The 18,744-nt window shown below is 42.3% G+C and overlaps 1 protein-coding gene across 1 annotated transcript in view; it reads right to left on the bottom strand.

Annotated features, from left to right (window-relative positions):
- EIF4G3 (eukaryotic translation initiation factor 4 gamma 3) overlaps positions 1–18,744 on the bottom strand; it is a 288,773-nt gene that overhangs the window by 144,216 nt on the left and 125,813 nt on the right. Inside the window, 1 exon segment of the mRNA XM_038747121.1 lies at positions 2,252–2,411. Within this exon segment, the coding sequence (XP_038603049.1) occupies positions 2,252–2,411 (160 nt within the window).

Here is an 18,744-nt window from a genome sequence, read left to right as displayed (position 1 = left end):
CAACGATAAAAATAGAGAGACATGTGTATGTAGGGCAGATGTCTTTTTGTAAAGGATTTTCTTATCACGAATTCTAGTTTGGCCCGAATCTCCTCTGGGCAAGGTCAGGGGCCAACTTACCATTATCGGGGACCCAGTAACAGACAGAGCCAACATTTTTCCTCTCCTCCTCCCTTCCCCATCCGCCCCCCACTCCGCCCTATTCCCTTCCCCTCCCAACACCTGCATATATTTGTACATATTTATTACTCTATTTTATTAATGATGTGTATATAGCTATAATTCTATTTATTCTGATAGTATTGACACCTACTTGTTTTGTTGCCTGTCTCCTTCTAGACTGCGAGCCCGTTGTTGGGTAGGGACCGTCTCTACATGTTGCCGATTTGTACTTCCCAAGCGCTTAGTACAGTGCCCTGCACACAGTAAGCGCTCAATAAATATGATTAATAATAATGATGATGGCTTTTATTAAGCGCTTACTATGTGCAAAGTACTGTTCTAAGCGCTGGGGAGGTTACAAGGTGATCAGATTGTCCCACGGGGGGCTCACAGTCTTAATCCCCATTTTACAGATGAGGGAACTGAGGCACAGAGAAGTTAAGTGACTTGCCCAAAGTCACACAGCTGACAACTGACAGAGCTGGGATTTGAACCCGTGGCCTCTGACTCCAAAGCCCGGGCTCTTTCCACTGAGCCACGCTGCTGCGACTGAATGAATGAATGAATTTTGGGAGTCCCATACGACGAAGCCCTCCTTTGACTCTGCCCCAGGAACCCTCACTCGCATCCACCTGCTTGAAGGACTGGCTGCATTTCGGGGCTTTTCTTCCCCGGTTCCAGGGGCCTCAGAGCAGGAGGTGATTTTTGAGGAAAAGTCCTTTTCGGCACCTGTAGGGTTCTTGGTTTTGTTTTTGTAATTATGGTATTTGTTAAGTGCCTTCTGTTCTAAGTGCTGGGGCAGATACAAGTTAATGGGGTTGCTCCCATCCCCTGTACCACATCCTTCTGGCCTAAACTGGGACCCATAGTACTAATAGTACAGTGCTAAGCGCTTAGTACAGTGCTCTGCACACAGTAAGCGCTCAATAAATACGATTGATGATAATAATGATGGTATTTATTAAGCCCTTACTATGTGCAAGGCACTGTTCTAAGCGCTGCTACCACCCTCCCTCTTCACATCCGACAATTACTCTCCATCTTCAAACCCTTACTAAATGCACCTCTCCTCCAAGAGGCCTTCCCTGACTAAGCCTTCGCGTCCTCTTCTCCCACTCCCTTCTGCGTCGTCCTTGCACTTGGATTTGTACCCTTTACCCACTCCTCCCTCAGCCCCACAGGACTTAGTACACATCCGTGATTTATTTATTTCTATTAATGCCTGTCTTTCCTTCAAGACTGTAAGCTCACTGTGGGGAGGGAATGGGTCTCCCAACTCTGCTATATTGTACTCTCCCAAGCTCTTACTACGGTGTTCTGCACACAGAAAGCACTCAATAAATACCATTGATTGATTGAAGGTACCAGATCCTCCTAGCATTAGCTAACGAGTGAGACATCATTTTTCTTAATAAAGAACTTAAGTGTTTATTACGTGCCAGGCACTGAACTAAGTGCTGAGGTAGACATAAGCTAATCACGTTGGATACACTTCATATCCCACATGGGGCTCTTAGCTTTAATTCCCATTCTGAAGATGGGGTAACTGAAGCACAGAAAAGTGAATAACAATGATAATAATAACGGTATTTGTCAAGTGCTTACTATGTATCTGGGATAGAAACAAGCAAATTGGGTTGGACACAGTCCCTGTCCCACATGGGGCTCACACCTGCCTAAGGTCACACAGCAGACAAGTGGAGGAGCCAGGATTAGTCCGATGAGATGATAATAATAATAATATAATGATTATGGTATTTGTTAAGTGCTTACTATGTGCCAGGCACTGTACTAAGCGCTGGGGTAGATACAAGCAAATCGGGTTGGACAGTCACTGTCCCCTATGGGGCTCACAGTCTTAATCCCATTTTCCAGAGGAGGTAACTGAGGTCCAGAGAAGTGTAGTGACTTGACCAAAGTCACACAGCGGTCAGGTGGCGGAGCTGGGATTAGAACCCAAGACCTCCTGGCTCCCAGGCCTGTGCTCTATCCGGGAGAGAGTTTCAGACCGTCATTTGGTGTGCCTCGGGTGGACACGGTCAGAGAGCCAAAGCTAAAAATACCAGGGGGAAAACAGCGATTAACAAACCTGGCTTCGGGTCGCTAGCCGCAGTTGCGGGGGTGCCGGCAGCAAGATGAGCGTTCTCCACAGTCCCGTAAACCACAGGGCTGTGCTCTGGGACCTGGCTGGACAGCTGCTGCGATTTGAAGTACAAAAAAGGGTGATAATGAGCGTGCGAACATAAAAACTAGCAACATGGAACATAAGCAAGCAAGCGGGGGAGGCAAAGCAGGACAAGGGGTTACAGAGAAAAAGAAATTAAGGCAAGGAAGAAAAAAAAAACCAACCAAAAACGTACAGACCAATCGAATAAATTCAAAAAAGTACATGGGAAGGGGACGAAGGAAAGAGGCAGCGGGAAAGGGGAGGAAAAAAGACGATTACTATTAACCACGGCAAGAGAAGACAGCACAACAGTTATTAATACAGTTCATCCCCCCATGTTCCTTCCAAGGGCATGCAGATTCCTCAACCTAATCATTTCCAAAAAAATGAGAAAGAGGGAAAGCGGCAGCGGATTTTCCATTCGTTGAATTGGTCGACTTCAATTTGAGATAGAGCCAATGCAAATTTCTTTTAGGCCACTGGCGACATCTGTAAATCAGCCAACAGCAGGTCTGGATCGAGCAGATGCAGAACAGAAATTTGGTGGGTTTGCAACTCAGTGAAACCCAATTCTTTTTATCTCCATGGAATCTGACTAAAAATATAGGTCACTGAAAGAAGTGAGGTGACAATATTTAGGTTTATGTTTCAAAAGAATTGATTTTTAGACATTTTTTCCCCTGGAATTATTTTCAATAGAGGATAGAAGTCAGGGAAAAAGATTAGCTTCACTGCTCAGCACCGTGAGGAATAACGCTTTTCCACTCAGTTTGCACGGCAGACCCAGCAACGCTCTTCTATGTCCAAAACAGGGACAGTTGGAGAAACTCTGAATTACTGCACATCTTAGAGGGAACAAATATCACCAACACCCTCCGGGACAGGACAAACACTCACTTTGCATAACATTCCAAGCAGATATTCTCCCTCCAGAGGAAGGCTACAGCAAAGCCACAGAACTTAAGCGCTTAGTACAGTGCTCTGCACACAGTAAGCGCTCAATAAATACGATTGATGAACTAAAAAATGTCTTTCCTTTGCGATCTATGGTCAATTCTTTACTACGTGACAATGCCCTCTACGCGGAGGTCCTTGCACATGCTACGACGGATGGGTGGAGAGAGGGTTCTAAAAAGCTTACGTCAGTGAATCCGTCTTAAAAGTAAAGCAAAAAAAAAGAGAGCTAGAAGGTGCCAATTTTGCCATTTTGATTTAAAATGTTTACCCTAGAAGCCAGGCACTGAAATCCACGATCCTGTTACCGAAGTCACTCGTTTACAGATAAAAAAATCGGATGAATTTGATTTCTCTTCTTAATTAGCCCAGGGATATCACTGACCACAGTTGGAAATAGTACTCAATTCTAACCCTTGGAAAATCACTGCACTCTCCTCTGCTCGAAAACCACTGACTAGTAGAAACTTGGGAAGGGCTCACAGCTACAAATCAATCAATCAATCAATCGTATTTATTGAGCGCTTACTGTGTGCAGAGCACTGTACTAAGCGCTTGGGAAGTACAAGTTGGCAACATATAGAGACGGTCCCTACCCAACAGTGGGCTCACAGTCTAGAATAGCTCAAATAGCATGGTGACAGGGAGAAAGAGACATTACTTATCCTAGCCTCTGCTACAGTGAAAATGTTAGCTATATCCCTTAGGAAAAACCATGACATGATGATTCATTTGATTTACCCGGAGGGCAGGGAGAAGCAAAGTATTATAAGTATATTCCAACTGTGTAAGGACTCAAATATGGGAACTTAAGTAAGCTAAAACGCTCATGAACAAAAAGGAAGATATTTTAAGTACTGTCCCTGTTCCGCATACTTAAACTGTGAGCCCCATGTAGGACAGAGACTATGTCCAACCTAATTACCTTGTACCTATTAGCCCTGCACTTAGAACAATGTTTAACACATAATAAGTGCTTAACAAATACCATAAAAAGGTACATCATTAAAATCAGCCCATTACCACTGGCATATATAGAGGGAATACTTAGAGACTGAAGTTTCTCCTGTTGGGTTCTACAAGAATATTTTTAATGACCCTATTAAAATCCAGGAAACTGCACGGGAAACCTAAATGCTGCAGAGTATATGCCTGGTTCTAGGATGGATACAGAGGGAAATGAAATAATATATAAGAACAAATCACTTCAAATAATCAAAAAAATAATAAAACCACAGAAAAAAATCCTACCTCTGGACCCCCAGGGTTCAACATAAATTCATGTTGGAAAAATTAAGTGCTAGAGATAGCTTTTTCTTAATGTCAAATCTTAATCTAATAAGAGAAGCAGCGAGGCGTAATGGAAAAGAACACGGGCCTGGTAATCAGAGTTCCTGGGGCTCTAATCCTGGCTCTGCCACTTGTCTGCTGTGTGACCTTACGCAAGTCACTTCACTTCTCTGTGCTTCAGTTCCCTCATCTGCCAAATAAGGTTTAAAGCTATGAGCCCCATGTGGAACATGGACTGTATCCAATCTTTTAGACTGTGAGCCCACTGTTGGGTAGGGACTGTCTCTATGTGTTGCCAATTTGTACTTCCCAAGCGCTTAGTACAGTGCTCTGCACATAGTAAGCGCTCAATAAATACGATTGATTGATTGATTGAACCTGATTATCTTGTATCAACCCAGCGCTTAGTACAGTGCCTTGCAAAGAGTAAGCACTTAAATTCCATAAAAACCCCCACAATCAATCGATCGATAATAATAATAATAATAATAATAATAATAATAATAATGGCATTTGTTAAGCGCTTACTATGTGCAGAGCATTGTTCTAAGTGCTGGGGGGGAATACAAGGTGATCAAGTTGTCCCATGTGGGGCTCACAGTCTTAATCCCCATTTTACAGATGAGGGAACTGAGGCTCAGAGAAGTTAAGTGACTTGCCCAAGGTCACACAGCAGACATGTGGCCGAGTCGGAACTCGAACCCATGACCTCTGACTCCAAAGCCCGTGCTCTTTCCAATGAGCCACACTGCTACTCTATTAAGCGCTTACTATGTGCAGAGCACTGTCTAAGCGCTTGAGAGAGCACAATATAATAAGCAGACATGTTCCCTGCCCATAATGAGGTTACACGACTAAATTATTTTTCTAATCTCAGAAATGGTTTAACTGCAACTGTCCCCCTCCTGACTAGCGTAATATTCCAATGAAGGAAGAAACAAAGGGCATCTAGAACCGGCTTCCGCATGCCACTAGCGACCAAGTGGCGGAGCCAGGATTAGAACCCATGACCTCTGAATCCCAAGCCCGTGCTCTTCCCACTAAGCCACGCTGCTTCTCGTAAGTGCTCAATAAATACCACTGATGATGAAAATGATGAGAAGGATGGGAGGAGTTCCCAAAAGGCTGTCTACTTCAAACAGAGAAGCAGGGAATCAATCAATCAATCAATCAATCAATTGTATTTATTGAGCACTTACTGTGTGCAGAGCACTGTACTAAGCGCTTGGGAAGTAAACGTTGGCAACATATAGAGACGGTCCCTACCCAACACTGTGAGTGGGCTTACAGTGTGGCTCAGTGGAAAGAGCCCGGGCTTGGGAGTCAGAGGTCGTGGGTTCTAATCCCGGTTCCACCACTTGTCCGCTGTGTGACCTTGGGCAAGTCACTTAATTTCTCTGTGCCTCAATTACCTCATCTGTAAAATGGGTATTGAGACTCTGAACCCCATGTGGGACAACCTGATTACCCTGCATTTACCCCAGCACTTAGAACAGCGCTTTGGCACACAGAAAGTGCGTAACAAATACCATAAATATTACAAAATGCAGGCTGGAGGTAAACCGGGATGAGAGCACAGGTGGGACTGCAACGGAGAGCTTTGATGCTTGATGTCTGAATTTATTTCAGCAGGAAATGGTAAGTTTTTAGGGCACTTATCAAAAGTTCCATGACACACACTTAAAAAGTTCTTAGCAGAAATGTGAAAATGATTTCGGAAAAAAAAAAAGCGTTTTTGAATCTGGGGAAAAATAGATTTCAGTTCTCAAAGTGTGAGATGGCCAAAACTTTCAACAAGGAGTGTGGAGCAGAGTTGGAAGAGGATACAACTTTTGGTCTAACTAGTGTGACTCCACAAGCGAGAAATACCAGGAAAAGTATTTTAATGGGTCAAATTCTAATATTTATAACATTTCTATTTTAGAATAGCATCACTGGATCTGTTATAAAAGCCTTATAATAAGACTTGTATGAAAAAGAGAAAACTTTAGATGTCATACATGCATTTTATGTGATGAAAAAGATGGGGAAATCCTCCTAGGCCTAGCTATTCGATAGGAGACAAGGATTGTTTCTAACGAATATGTACTGAATAGAGGTTCCAATCCTACTTTCCCAATTAATATAAAAAGGCAAAATAAGTTCAAATACACGCAATCTGAGAAAGTGAAAAAAAAAATAAAACATAGGGTGAAAAAAACTTCACGGGGAAGACAAAAAAGTCACATTTAGCTGAAAGATCTTGGAATGTCTAATGTACTCATTAAAACACCACATCAAAAGAAGTTGGAATGTCTAATGTATTCATTAAAACACCACATCAAAACAATATTTGGTGTTGATAGCACCAAGCAGTTTTACTGTGGGAGGTGTTAATAAGAAAAATTTAAAATATTTATTTAGAGTGCCTCCTGTGAAAAATTTGAGAATCATTCTTCCAGCAACTCTGTAGAAGATCTGTAAATTGGGAGTCTTAATAGATCCTGGTGCAAATTACCCCAAATACCAAATAATACAAAAAATGATATACAATCCAGCCCAATTAACCACATTTTTCCATAAACGGTCCCCATAAATTAGACACAAGACTCTTTGCTTTCTAACCTATATTTCCAGTGTGATACTTTTTAGCAACTGAAAAACTTCTTTTGAAGAGCGCAAAACTGCCTTCTCGTGACCCAATTTAACAGATATTTTTAAGTTATACATATTAAGATGGGAAAAATGTGGGAAACAGCTGCTTTATGTTAAAGGGGAAATTTCTATTGCATTTTTTTCTCCTGTGAAATTCTGACGAATTTATGTTTTTTCTGTTTTCCTAAACAATTTATTAGTTTAAGTCGCAACCAAGGTTAGTTATATACTGTACTTATTTGCATAATTGTCCTGGGTTTTTTTGCAAATATTTCTGCAACTCAAAAGCAGGGGAGGGAATTAAGTTCAGCAATCAGGGGAGGAGGAGAAAAAGGAGAGGATAAAAAGGGATCAGGAAAGGAGGAGAAAAAGAAGAGTTAGGTGAGAGGGCACTTTAGACTTCTTCTGTTACTTTTATTGCACTCTCCATAACGTTCCATAAAACATGTACTAAACAAATTATAGTAAGCTCCTCTCCCTTCACAAAGCAAACACCCACAGAGCAGGCCTCTTTGCACAGCATTCAATCAGTCCATCAATCAACCGTATTTACTGAGCACTTTCTGTGTGCAGCGCACTGTACTAAGCACTTAGGAGACTACAAGACGACAGAATTGGTAGACAAATTCCCTGACCACAATTCATTCACGCAACTTTATTAAGCGCTTACTATGTGCAGAGCACTATACTGAGTGCTTGGGAGAGTACAATACAGCAATAAACAGACGCATTCCCTGCCCAAAATGAACTTACAGTCTAGAGAAATAAGGCTTTGAGCACTCATCATCATCATCATCAATCGTATTTACTGAGCGCTTACTATATGCAGAGCACTGTACTAAGCGCTTGGGAAGTACAAACTGGCAACACTCATTTGTAAACGACGAGTTTACAGTCTAGAGGGGGAGACAGGCATTAATAGAATAAATAAATATATAAATAATAATAATAATATAAATAATATAATATTCATATAAATAAATGAATTGGGGATAACAATAACCCTTCTTCCCTAAGCCTCAACCCTAGAAGTTCTGACCCTATCCCCCCGCACTCTACTAACTTGTACTTCCCAAGCGCTTAGTACAGTGCTCTGCACACAGTAAGCGCTCAATAAATACGACTGATGATTGATTGATTGATTGATTTTAAGCGCTTAACAAATACCATACTTCTATTCAGATATCTAAAGTAGTTCCCCTACTGGATCTGTAGAGAAGCAGCGTGGCTCAGTGGAAAGAGCCTGGGCTTTGGAGTCAGAGGTCATGGGTTTGAATCCCGACTCCACCATGTGTCTGCTGTGTGACCTTGGGCAAGTCACTTAGCTTCTCTGAGCCTCAGTTACCTCATCTGTAAAATGGGGATTAAGACTGTGAGCCCCACATGGGACAACTTGATCACCTTGTATCCCCCAGCGCTTAGAACAGTGCTCTGCACATAGTAAGCGCTTAACAAATGCATTATTATTATTATTATTATTTACATGCAAATCATAAAAGAAAAATTCAACGTTAGTCTGTATCTCTGAAGTTCTGCTCCCACTCCTCTCCTTATTCCTGTGCATTGCTATCACTACAGAAATAATATTTTTTTTACTCCTCATTTTGAGGGGCAGAGAGAGGGGGAATTATGCAGTAGAGGCAAGTATGTGAGTAACTAGGTATGCTGGTTTTCTATCAATCAATCAATCGTATTTATTGAGCGCTTACTGTGTGCAGAGCACTGTACTAAGCGCTTGGGAAGTACACGTTGGCAACATATAGAGACAAGATTCACTGGGAAATGATCAAAAAAGGATTCACTTCCCATGTGAATACAGGCATTTATCTTGTGTAATTCTACTCAGTTTCATTTTACAACACATAATAATAATAATAATAATAATAATAATAATAATATCATCATCATCATCATCATCATCATCATGATGGCTTTTGTTAAGCACTTACTATGTGCCAAGCACTGTTCTAAGCTCTGGGATAGATACAAGGTAATCAGGTTGTCCCTTGTGGGGCTCACAGACTTAATCCCCATTTTACAGATGAGGGAACTGAGGCACAGAGAAGTTAAGTGACTTGCCCAAAGTCACACAGCTGATAAGTGGCGGGGGCAGAATTAGAACCCACGACCTCTGACTCCCAATCCAATGCTCTCGCCACTAAGCCATATTGCTTCTCACATCAGTTTTGAAATATGAGCTCGTCTCTGGTCCTAGCTCTCTCTGGGAGTATGGGAGGCAGGGGCACCTAACAGATGAGGGGGATTTTTTTTTTCTAGACTGTGAGCCCACTGTTGGGTAGGGACTGTCTCTATATGTTGCCAACTTGTACTTCCCAAGCGCTTAGTACAGTGCTCTGCACACAGTAAGCGCTCAATAAATACGATTGATTGATTGATTTTTTTTTAAGTGATACAAAGGGACGATTATGGAGTACAGTTTTGAGACAGAGTGTGTGTCAGGGTGGGGTGGGAGAAAAAGGAGGAGACACTAGCAGAGAGGAAAAGGATGGGAACAGACACAAAAAGTCAACAGTGAGAATCAACATGTCCCATCTCCTATCAACAAACTAAAAACTGACTTTATCAGAAACACCTGACTCATTAATATGTTAAGCCAGCTAAATTACTAGTTTATAATGAGTATATACAATTCTGGGTAAAGTCTGTAAAAATGGAATAACCCTACCTTGGTTCACTTCTCTGTGCCTCAGTTCCCTCATCAGTAAAATGGGGACTAAGACTGTGAGTCCCACGTGGGAAAAACTGATGACCTTCTATCTAACCCTACACTTAGAAAAGTGCTTGGCACATAGTAAGCACTTAACAAATACCATCATTATTAAACCCCATTTATAACATAGTTCAATGAGAAAGTTGTCTTACTGACATTTCAACTTTAAAATGCAGGAATTTTGATGTTTAATCCCCAAAGTGCCCAAATGTAGCTCAGGGTTCATTCAGACTAAAGATTGTTTTTGATGTTAGTACTTGATATGTGATACGTAGCCATCAGAGCATCCACCAGTTATATAATGAGAGGCAGTGTGGCTCAGTGGAAAGAGTCCGGGCTTTGGAGTCAGAGGTCATGGGTTCAAATTCCGGTTCCGCTGCTTGTCAGCTGTGTGATTTTGGGCAAGTCACCTCACTTCTCTGTGCCTCAGTTACCTCATCTGTAAAATGAGGATTAAGACTGTGAGCCCCCCATGGGACAACCTGATCACTTTGTAACCTCCCCAGTGCTTAGAACAGTGCTTTGCACATAGTAAGCACTTAATAAATGCCATTATTATTATTATTATTATGGGAGACAGCATCACATCACAGTATTTTAGGGAACTCCTAACCATGCTTCAAAATGATTTTGGTTTCAAAGTGAGTTGGCTTCAGATCTTTCTCTTCTTTATTTTCATGTGGACAGAATGGCACAATACTCATTAAAAAACTCTCATCTGTGATTTCTATTTGGTGTCAAAGAAGTCATGTACACCACGAAATACATTAGCATGCAGGACCAATCAAAAAATATAAGCTAGCAGGCTTAAACACATAAAATTAGAATCTTTCTTTAAGAGGGCTGAGCTTTCAGAAGTATATTCCTATGGGTCATAATGGAAGAAAATTGGATAAAGCTGTGGGTTTTATACATTTTAAAAACCTTTTCTACTGTTTTCTATAGAACTTTTACTGATGATGATGGTGAAGATTGTGATGGATTGGGAGTAATGAATTTTGTAGTAACTGTACGTGACAATTAGCAAGCAACTGAATAGTCAGTCTTAACGATTAGACAAATTAATCCTGGTTGTAGAGTAAGACTTCCAAGTTTACAGGTTTAACGTTTTGCTCTGCACACAGTAAGAGCTCAATAAATACAACTGAATGAACATTAACAAAAGTAAACGCAACTTAGTGAGAAGCAGTTGCTTAGACTGAAACAATGACAATTCTCTGGCTTAATGTATGGGACCTATGAAGGAAAATCTTCACATTCTGAAAGATGACAGTGAAGTTTACCCATGCTATTCTCTAAGTGCATTTATTCACGATCTGGGACTCTGTTATAGAACACCAACAAGTGGAGATTGAAATCACTTTCACTATAATAGCTGGGCCAGCACCGATGACCCAGTGAGTTATCTACTCTGATAAGGAAGGAGCCTCTTATATTTTTGCTAGGGTCGCTGGATAGAAAACACGAGTGGCGTATCTTTTTTTTTTAATAATCGTATTTATTGAGGGCTTACTTTGTGCTCCCTCAAGGTTGACTTCCTCCGTTAAATACGAGAGGCTATTACACCTGTCTAGGGACTATTTCAGACCGACGTGATCTATATGACCCCAAGTTGTGGGGGTGAAAGTGGAGGCCCAACTGAAAGACAGTAAATACATAGATCCACAATTAAAGTGAAGTGGAAAGCACAGACCGTGTACTTAGTTTCCATTCAATTCAATTTTATAGAGTACTTCAACCCATCTACTGAATTTATTTAGCACTTACTGTATGCAGAGTACTCAACTACCCACTTAAGGGACTTACAGGTGAATGGCAACCTGTAATTGTCCCAACCATCCATCTTGCTTTGGTGACAGAATAATAATAACAATGATTATGCTATTTGTTAAGCACTTACTAGGTGGCAGGCACTGTATTAAGTGCTGGAGGGATACAAGCTGAGTTGGACTGACTCCCTAACCCACAATGGGTACAGAGTCTCAATTCCCATTTTATAGATGAGTAACTGAGGCCCAGAGAAGTGAAGTGCCTTGCCGAAGGTCACAAAGCAGATAAGTGTCAGAGTGGGACTAGAAGCCAAGGTTGACTTCCTCCGTTAAACACGAGAGGCTATTACACCTGTCTAGGGACTATTTCAGACCGACGTGATCTATATGATCCCAAGTTGTGGGGGTGAAAGTGGAGGTCCAACTTAAAGACAGTAAATACATAGAACCACAATTAAAGTGAAGTGGAAAGCACAGAATTGTATAGAGTACTTCAACCCATCTACTGAATTTATTTAGCGCTTACTGTATGGAGAGTACTGAACTACTCGCTTAAAGAACTTCCAGGTGAATGGCAACATTCTGGATAAGCGTCTCCATAATTGTCCCAACCATCCATCTTGCTTTGGTTACAGAATAAAAATAACAATGATTATGCTATTTGTTAAGCACTTACTAGGTGGCAGGCACTGTACTAAGTGCTGGAGGGATACAAGCTGAGTTGGACTGACTCCCTAACCCACAATGGGTACAGAGTCTCAATTCCCATTTTACAGATGAGTAGCTGAGGCCCAGAGAAGTGAAGTGCCTTGCCGAAGGTCACAAAGCAGATGAGTGTCAGAGATGGGACTAGAAGCCAGGTCCTTCTGATTCCCAGGTCCGTGCTCGGTCCACTAAGCCATGCTTCTGTATTAACGCTGAAGTGAAGTTTTAGGAGCTTAATGATTCTTCAAAAAAGTCCTCTCCCAGTTCTCCTCCTACTTCTCTGGCCTACTTTCCTCCCATCCTCGTGTCTCTCCCCACTTCAATCCATACTTCATGCCGCTGCCCAGATTGTCCTTGTCCAGAAACGCTCTGGGCATGTTACTCCCCTCCTCAAAAATCTCCAGTGGCTACCAATCAATCTGTGCATCAGGAAGAAACTCCTCACCCTGGGCTTCAAGGCTGTCCATCCCCTCGCCCCCTCCTACCTCACCTCCCTTCTCTCCTTCTCCAGCCCAGCCCGCACCCTCCGCTCCTCTGCCACCGCTAATCTCCTCACCGTTAGGCCTCGTTCTCGCCTGTCCCACCATCGACCCCTGGCCCACGTCCTCCCCCGGGCCTGGAATGCCCTCCCTCTGCCCATCTGCCAAGCTAGCTCTCTTCCTCCCTTCAAGGCCCCTACTGAGAGCTCACCTTCTCCAGGAGGCCTTCCCAGACTGAGCCCCCTCCTTCCTCTCCCCCTCGTCCCCCTTTCCATCCCCACTGTCTTACCTCCTTCCCTTCCCCTGTATATATGTATATGTTTGCATATATTTATTACTCTATTTATTTATTTATTTTACTTGTACATATCTATTCTATTTATTTTATTTTGTTAATATGTTTGGTTTTGTTCCCTGTCTCCCCCTTTTAGACTGTGAGCCCACTGTGAACCGGGAGAGGACTTTTTTTCACTGTCAGTTCCCCTACTAATTGAGAATCAATCAATCAATCAATCAATAAATCGTATTTATTGAGCGCTTACTGTGTGCAGAGCACTGTACTAAGTGCTGGGGAAGTACAATTTGGCAACATATAGAGACAGTCCCTACCCAACAGTGGGCTCACAGTCTAAAAGGGGGAGACAGAGAACAAAACCAAACGTACTAAAAAAATAAAATGAATAGAATAGATATGCACAAGTAAAATAAATAAATAAATAGAGTAATAAATATGTACAAACATATATACATATATACAGGTGCTGTGGGGAAGGGAAGGAGATAAGATGGGGGGGATGGAGTCCCGTAGTTGAGACTGGTAGAGTCCTGGGAACTCTCTAGGTGTGACTCTGAGAGAGGAATCACCTCCACAGCATCTGCCTATTTCTTCCACTACCGACACTCTGGTTTTTCCACATCACAGAAGCACGCTTCCTCTCCATCCTTGAAGCATTTATTTACATACCTTTAACTCTGTTACTTCCCCCTTCCTGTAATTTATTTTAGTGTCTGTCTTCCCTCTTAGATTATACACTTGAGGGCAAGGATCACACTAATTCTACGGTACCACCCCAGACAAAATTCAATTGATTGAAAAATGACATTTTTAGAATTTCATTTTTGTTTTTAAAATGGTGCTTGTTAAGTAGATACAAGAGAATCAGGTTGGACATTCATTCATTCGTTCAATCAATCGTATTTATTAAGCGCGTACTGTGTGCAGAGCACTGTACTAAGCGCTTGGGAAGTACAAGTTGGCAACATCACGGTACCTGTCCTACATGGAGCTCACTGTCTAAATCATATCTGAAATTGCTTTGAAATTTTAACAGATGTATATCATTCCAACACATCACAGATGTTTCCCTAAGTGACTAATGGCTAATTCTGGAAGTTAGAGAGTGCAGTGACCGTGGGCTTCGGTAAGTTACACTTGATTTCTCCTTTTGTTTGACCAACTGTGATTTCGCCATTATGCAAACTGAATAACACCGCACTGTTTATTTTCTGTGCATTTTCCAAGTATCGAGTCAGCCTTTCCGATCCCGAGGAAGGAAACATTGTTACTCCCATCTAATGGAAGAAAACTGTGGGAAACCTAGGTTATTACCTCTCCTACACAAGAGAAGCCACATGTAGAATTACGGGGCAGCGCGGCCCGACAGAAAGAATATGGGGCTGGGAGTCCGGAGACCTGGGTTCTGATCCCAGATCCAACACTTTCCTGCTGGGTGTCACCAGGCAAATCACTTAATGTCTTTGTGCCAGTTTCCTCAGCTGTAAAACAAGGATAATAACAACTGCCTCCCCTTACCTCGCAGTGTTATTGTGAAGATGAAATGAAATCACTGATGTGAAAGCACTTTGGAAAAATAATCAGTGCTTATGCAAATTCACGGCACTATAAAGGGTAGTAGGATCAGAACTCAAAAAGCTTTCACTCCCATTATTTCTTCCCTAAAAGTTTTCCTATACAATTAGATTACACAATGCATGGATGTTCTGCACAACTGGGACACTGAAATCTTATACAACCTGTTGACTATTCAAGAGATTAAAGGTTTTTTTTTTTTCTGGGAGGCCAATCTCTCGATTGCGCAGAACTTTAGTGGACTGAATTCCACCATTTAATAATGATAACGACATTTGTTAAGCACTTACTATGTGCCTGGCACTGTACTAAGCGCTGGGGTGGATACAAGCAAATCAGGTTGAACACAGTCCCTGTCCCACATGGGGTTCACAGTCTCAATCCCTAATTTACAGATGAGGTCACTGAGGCACAGAGAAATGAAGTGCTTAGTAAGCGCTTAGTCCAGTGCTCTGCACACAGTAAGCACTCAATAAATACGATTGAACTGAATGAAAAGTGACTTGCTCAAAGTCAAAAGGCAGACAAGAGCTAGAATTAGAACCCACAACCTTCGAGACTCCCAGGCGTGGGCGAATATTAATCAATCAATCAATCGTATTTATTGAGCGCTTACTGTGTGCAGAGCAGACTAAGCACTTGGGAAGTACAAGTTGGCAACATCTAGAGACAGTCCCTACCCAACAATGGGCTCACAGTCTAGAAGGGGGAGACGGACAACAAAACCAAACATTTTAACAAAATAAAATAAATAGAATAGATATGTACAAGTAAAATGAATAGAGTAATGAATAGGTACAAACATATATACATATATACAGGTGCTGTGGGGAAGGGAAGGAGGCAAGACGAGGGGGATGAGGGGGAGAGGAAGGAGGGGGTAGTATGCCTTCCTAAATTCTATCACAGATGTATTTCTGAGATCACAAAAATACCACTGTACCCATCTAAATCTGCAGCTGGGCCATACTTACAGGTAAAAAATTACAATCCCTTAATGCCCCCAATGCCCCAAACAAAAGCAAGTGAAATCATCACCTGGTTCCTTTTACACATATAATCTGCAAATCAAACTCTCAGATATGAGTTGATCCCTTCTCAGTATGTGGGGATCCACTGCACATTTCATCAAATGTTTAGACCACAAGGTCCTTCTGGAAAGCACCCTACTGATATACCATTCGGCAACTGAAGCAGCTAAAGGATGAATACGACCATGAGAGAACAAAAGGAAGCATCTATGTCTTCTGAAAATTTCTGTAGCCTTCCAGTTGAAAAGCGGTGCCTAAAGGACTGACCACGATTTTTCACAGGGTAAACCCCTGAGAGCAAGGGATCGCGCCATTTTTTTGTATTCTCTATAACCCTATAAAACAGCACAGGTATCACAACTGCGATAGTACTTAATGACTGTAATTTTGCTGACTCAATCGGTATTTATTAAGTGTTTACCATGTGCTGATATCTGCATTCAATCATTCATTCAATCAATGAATGCGCTCAAGCGCATTACCGCGTAACGTTAGGGGATGGTATATAAAATCGGGCCTGCAATCCTCAACGGCAGAACAACATTTTCTTCATTTCATATTGGCTGTTCTCTTCCAGGGAGAATGAAGTGGAGGAGGTGAAGGAAGAGGGCCCCAAAGAGATGACCTTGGATGAGGGGAAGGCTATTCAGAACAAGGACCGGGCAAAAGTGGAGTTTAAGATCCGCAAACCAAATGAGGGTGCTGATGACTGCGTGCAGATCAAGCGTTCAAGCGCTCAATAAATACGATAGACTGATTGATTTTATTTTATTTTGTTAGTATGTTTGGTTTTGTTCTCTGTCTCTCCCTTTTAGACTGTGAGTCCACTGTTGGGTAGGGACCGTCTCTATATGTTGCCAACTTGTACTTCCCAAGCGCTTAGTACAGTGCTCTGCACACAGTAAGCGCTCAATAAATACGATTGATGGTGATCATGATGATGATTCATTCATTCAATCATAAATTTAGTGCTTACTGTGTGCAGAGCACTGTACTAAGCGCTTGGCGAGTACAATTTGGCAACAAATAGAGACAATCCCTTCCCAACAACTGGCTCACAGTCTAGAAGCACTAAGTGCTTGGAAGAGTACAGTAAAGATGATGAACATTCATTCATTCAATCGTATTTATTGAGCGCTTACTGTGTGCAGAGCACCGTACTAAGCGCTTGGGAAAAACATGATCCCTAACCTCAAGGAGTTTACAATCTAGTGTGGGAGAGAGACAAAAGGAGAAGCAGTGTGGCTTAGTGGAAAGAGCACGGGCTTGGGAGACAGAAGTCGTGGGTTCTAATCCGGACTCCGCCACTTGCCAGCTGTGTGACTTTTGGGCAAGTCACTTAACATCTCCGTGCCTCAGTTACCTCATCTGTAAAATGGGGATTAAGACTGGGAGCCCCATGTAGGACAACCTGATTACCTTGTATCTCCCCCAGAGCTTAGAACAGTGCTCAGCACACAATCAATCAATCGTATTTATTGAGCGCTTACTGTGTGCAGAGCACTGTACTAAGCGCTTGGGAAGTACAAGTTGGCAACATATAGAGACAGTCCTTACCCAACAGTGGGCTCAGAGTCTAAAAGTGCTTAAAAAATACCATCATCATCATTAAAAAAAATTACAGGTAAGGGAAGCAGCATTCATTCATTCAATCGTACTTATTGAGCGCTTACTGCGTGCAGAGCACTGTACTAAGCGCTTGGGAAGTACAGAATGTAAGCATACGCACTTAACTGAGGGCTAGGCATAGGGTGAGTAACCAAGTGCTCGAAGGTTACAGACCCAAGTGCACAGCACTGTGCTAAAAGGGTGAATATGGGAAATGAGGGTTTAGTCAGGGAAGGCCCCTAGGGAGAGATGCGATTTTAATAAGGCTTCGAGGATGAGGAGAGTGGTCATCTTTCAGATATCATCATCATCAATCGTATTTATTGAGCGCTTACTGTGTGCAGAGCACTGTATTAAGCGCTTGGGAAGTACAAATTGGCAACATATAGAGACAGACCCTACCCAACAGTGGGCTCACAGTCTGGAGCGGGAGGGGGTCCAGGACAGAAGGGAAGACGTGGGTGAGGGGTCGGCGCTGCGACCAACGAGATCGAGGTACCGTGAGTAGGTTGGCATTAAAGAAGCAGTGTGGTCTAGTGCAGAGAGCATACAGGCCTGGGAGTTGGAGGATATGGGTTCCAATCCTGGCTCTGCCACTTGCCTGCTGTGGGAATTTGGTCAAGTCACTTAACTGCTCGGTGCCTCAGTTTCCCCATGTGCACACTGGGGTTTCAACATCGTTCTCCCTCCCCCTTAGAATGAGAGCTCCACGTGGGAGAGGGCTTGTGTCTAATCTGATCAATCAATCAATGAATCGTATTTATTGAGTGCTTACTGTGTGCAGAGCACTGGACTAAGCGCTTGGGAAGTACAAGTTGGCAACTTGTACTTGTGATGGTCTTGTATCTCCCCCAGCTCTCTGTGGAGTGCTTGGCGCAGGGGTAAGCGCTTAAGAAATACTGTTATCATGATCATTATTACAGGAGCAAAGTGTGTCGGCTGGGGTGTGGCAAGAGTTTAGCGAGATTAGATAGGAGGGGAAGAGCTAACTGATTGGTTGTCGGTAAATGAAATGGTTGTCAAATTTTCTCATCCCCTAAATCTCCTTAAATCCTGTCATAAACAATGAGAGAAAATTACTTAGTTGGTGAGCCCCATGAAGGCCAGGGACTGTGCCTCACCTAATTAACCTGTACCTACCCCAGCGCCTAGAACAGTGTTTGACGCATAGTAAGATCTTAATAAACACCATTATATATTTATATATTATACAATGAATAATATATAATATATAATATAATTATATATAATATATAATAAATTATATATATTTATTTATGTATAGGGAAGCAGCGTGGCTCAGTGGAAAGAGCATGGGCTTGGGAGTCAAGAGGTCATGGGTTC

The sequence above is a fragment of the Tachyglossus aculeatus genome, chromosome 5, assembly GCF_015852505.1.
Source record: "Tachyglossus aculeatus isolate mTacAcu1 chromosome 5, mTacAcu1.pri, whole genome shotgun sequence".
NCBI classification, from domain to species: Eukaryota; Metazoa; Chordata; class Mammalia; order Monotremata; family Tachyglossidae; genus Tachyglossus; species Tachyglossus aculeatus.
Note: the sequence above shows the minus strand (reverse complement) of the source record. Positions and strands in the feature narration are given on the sequence as shown.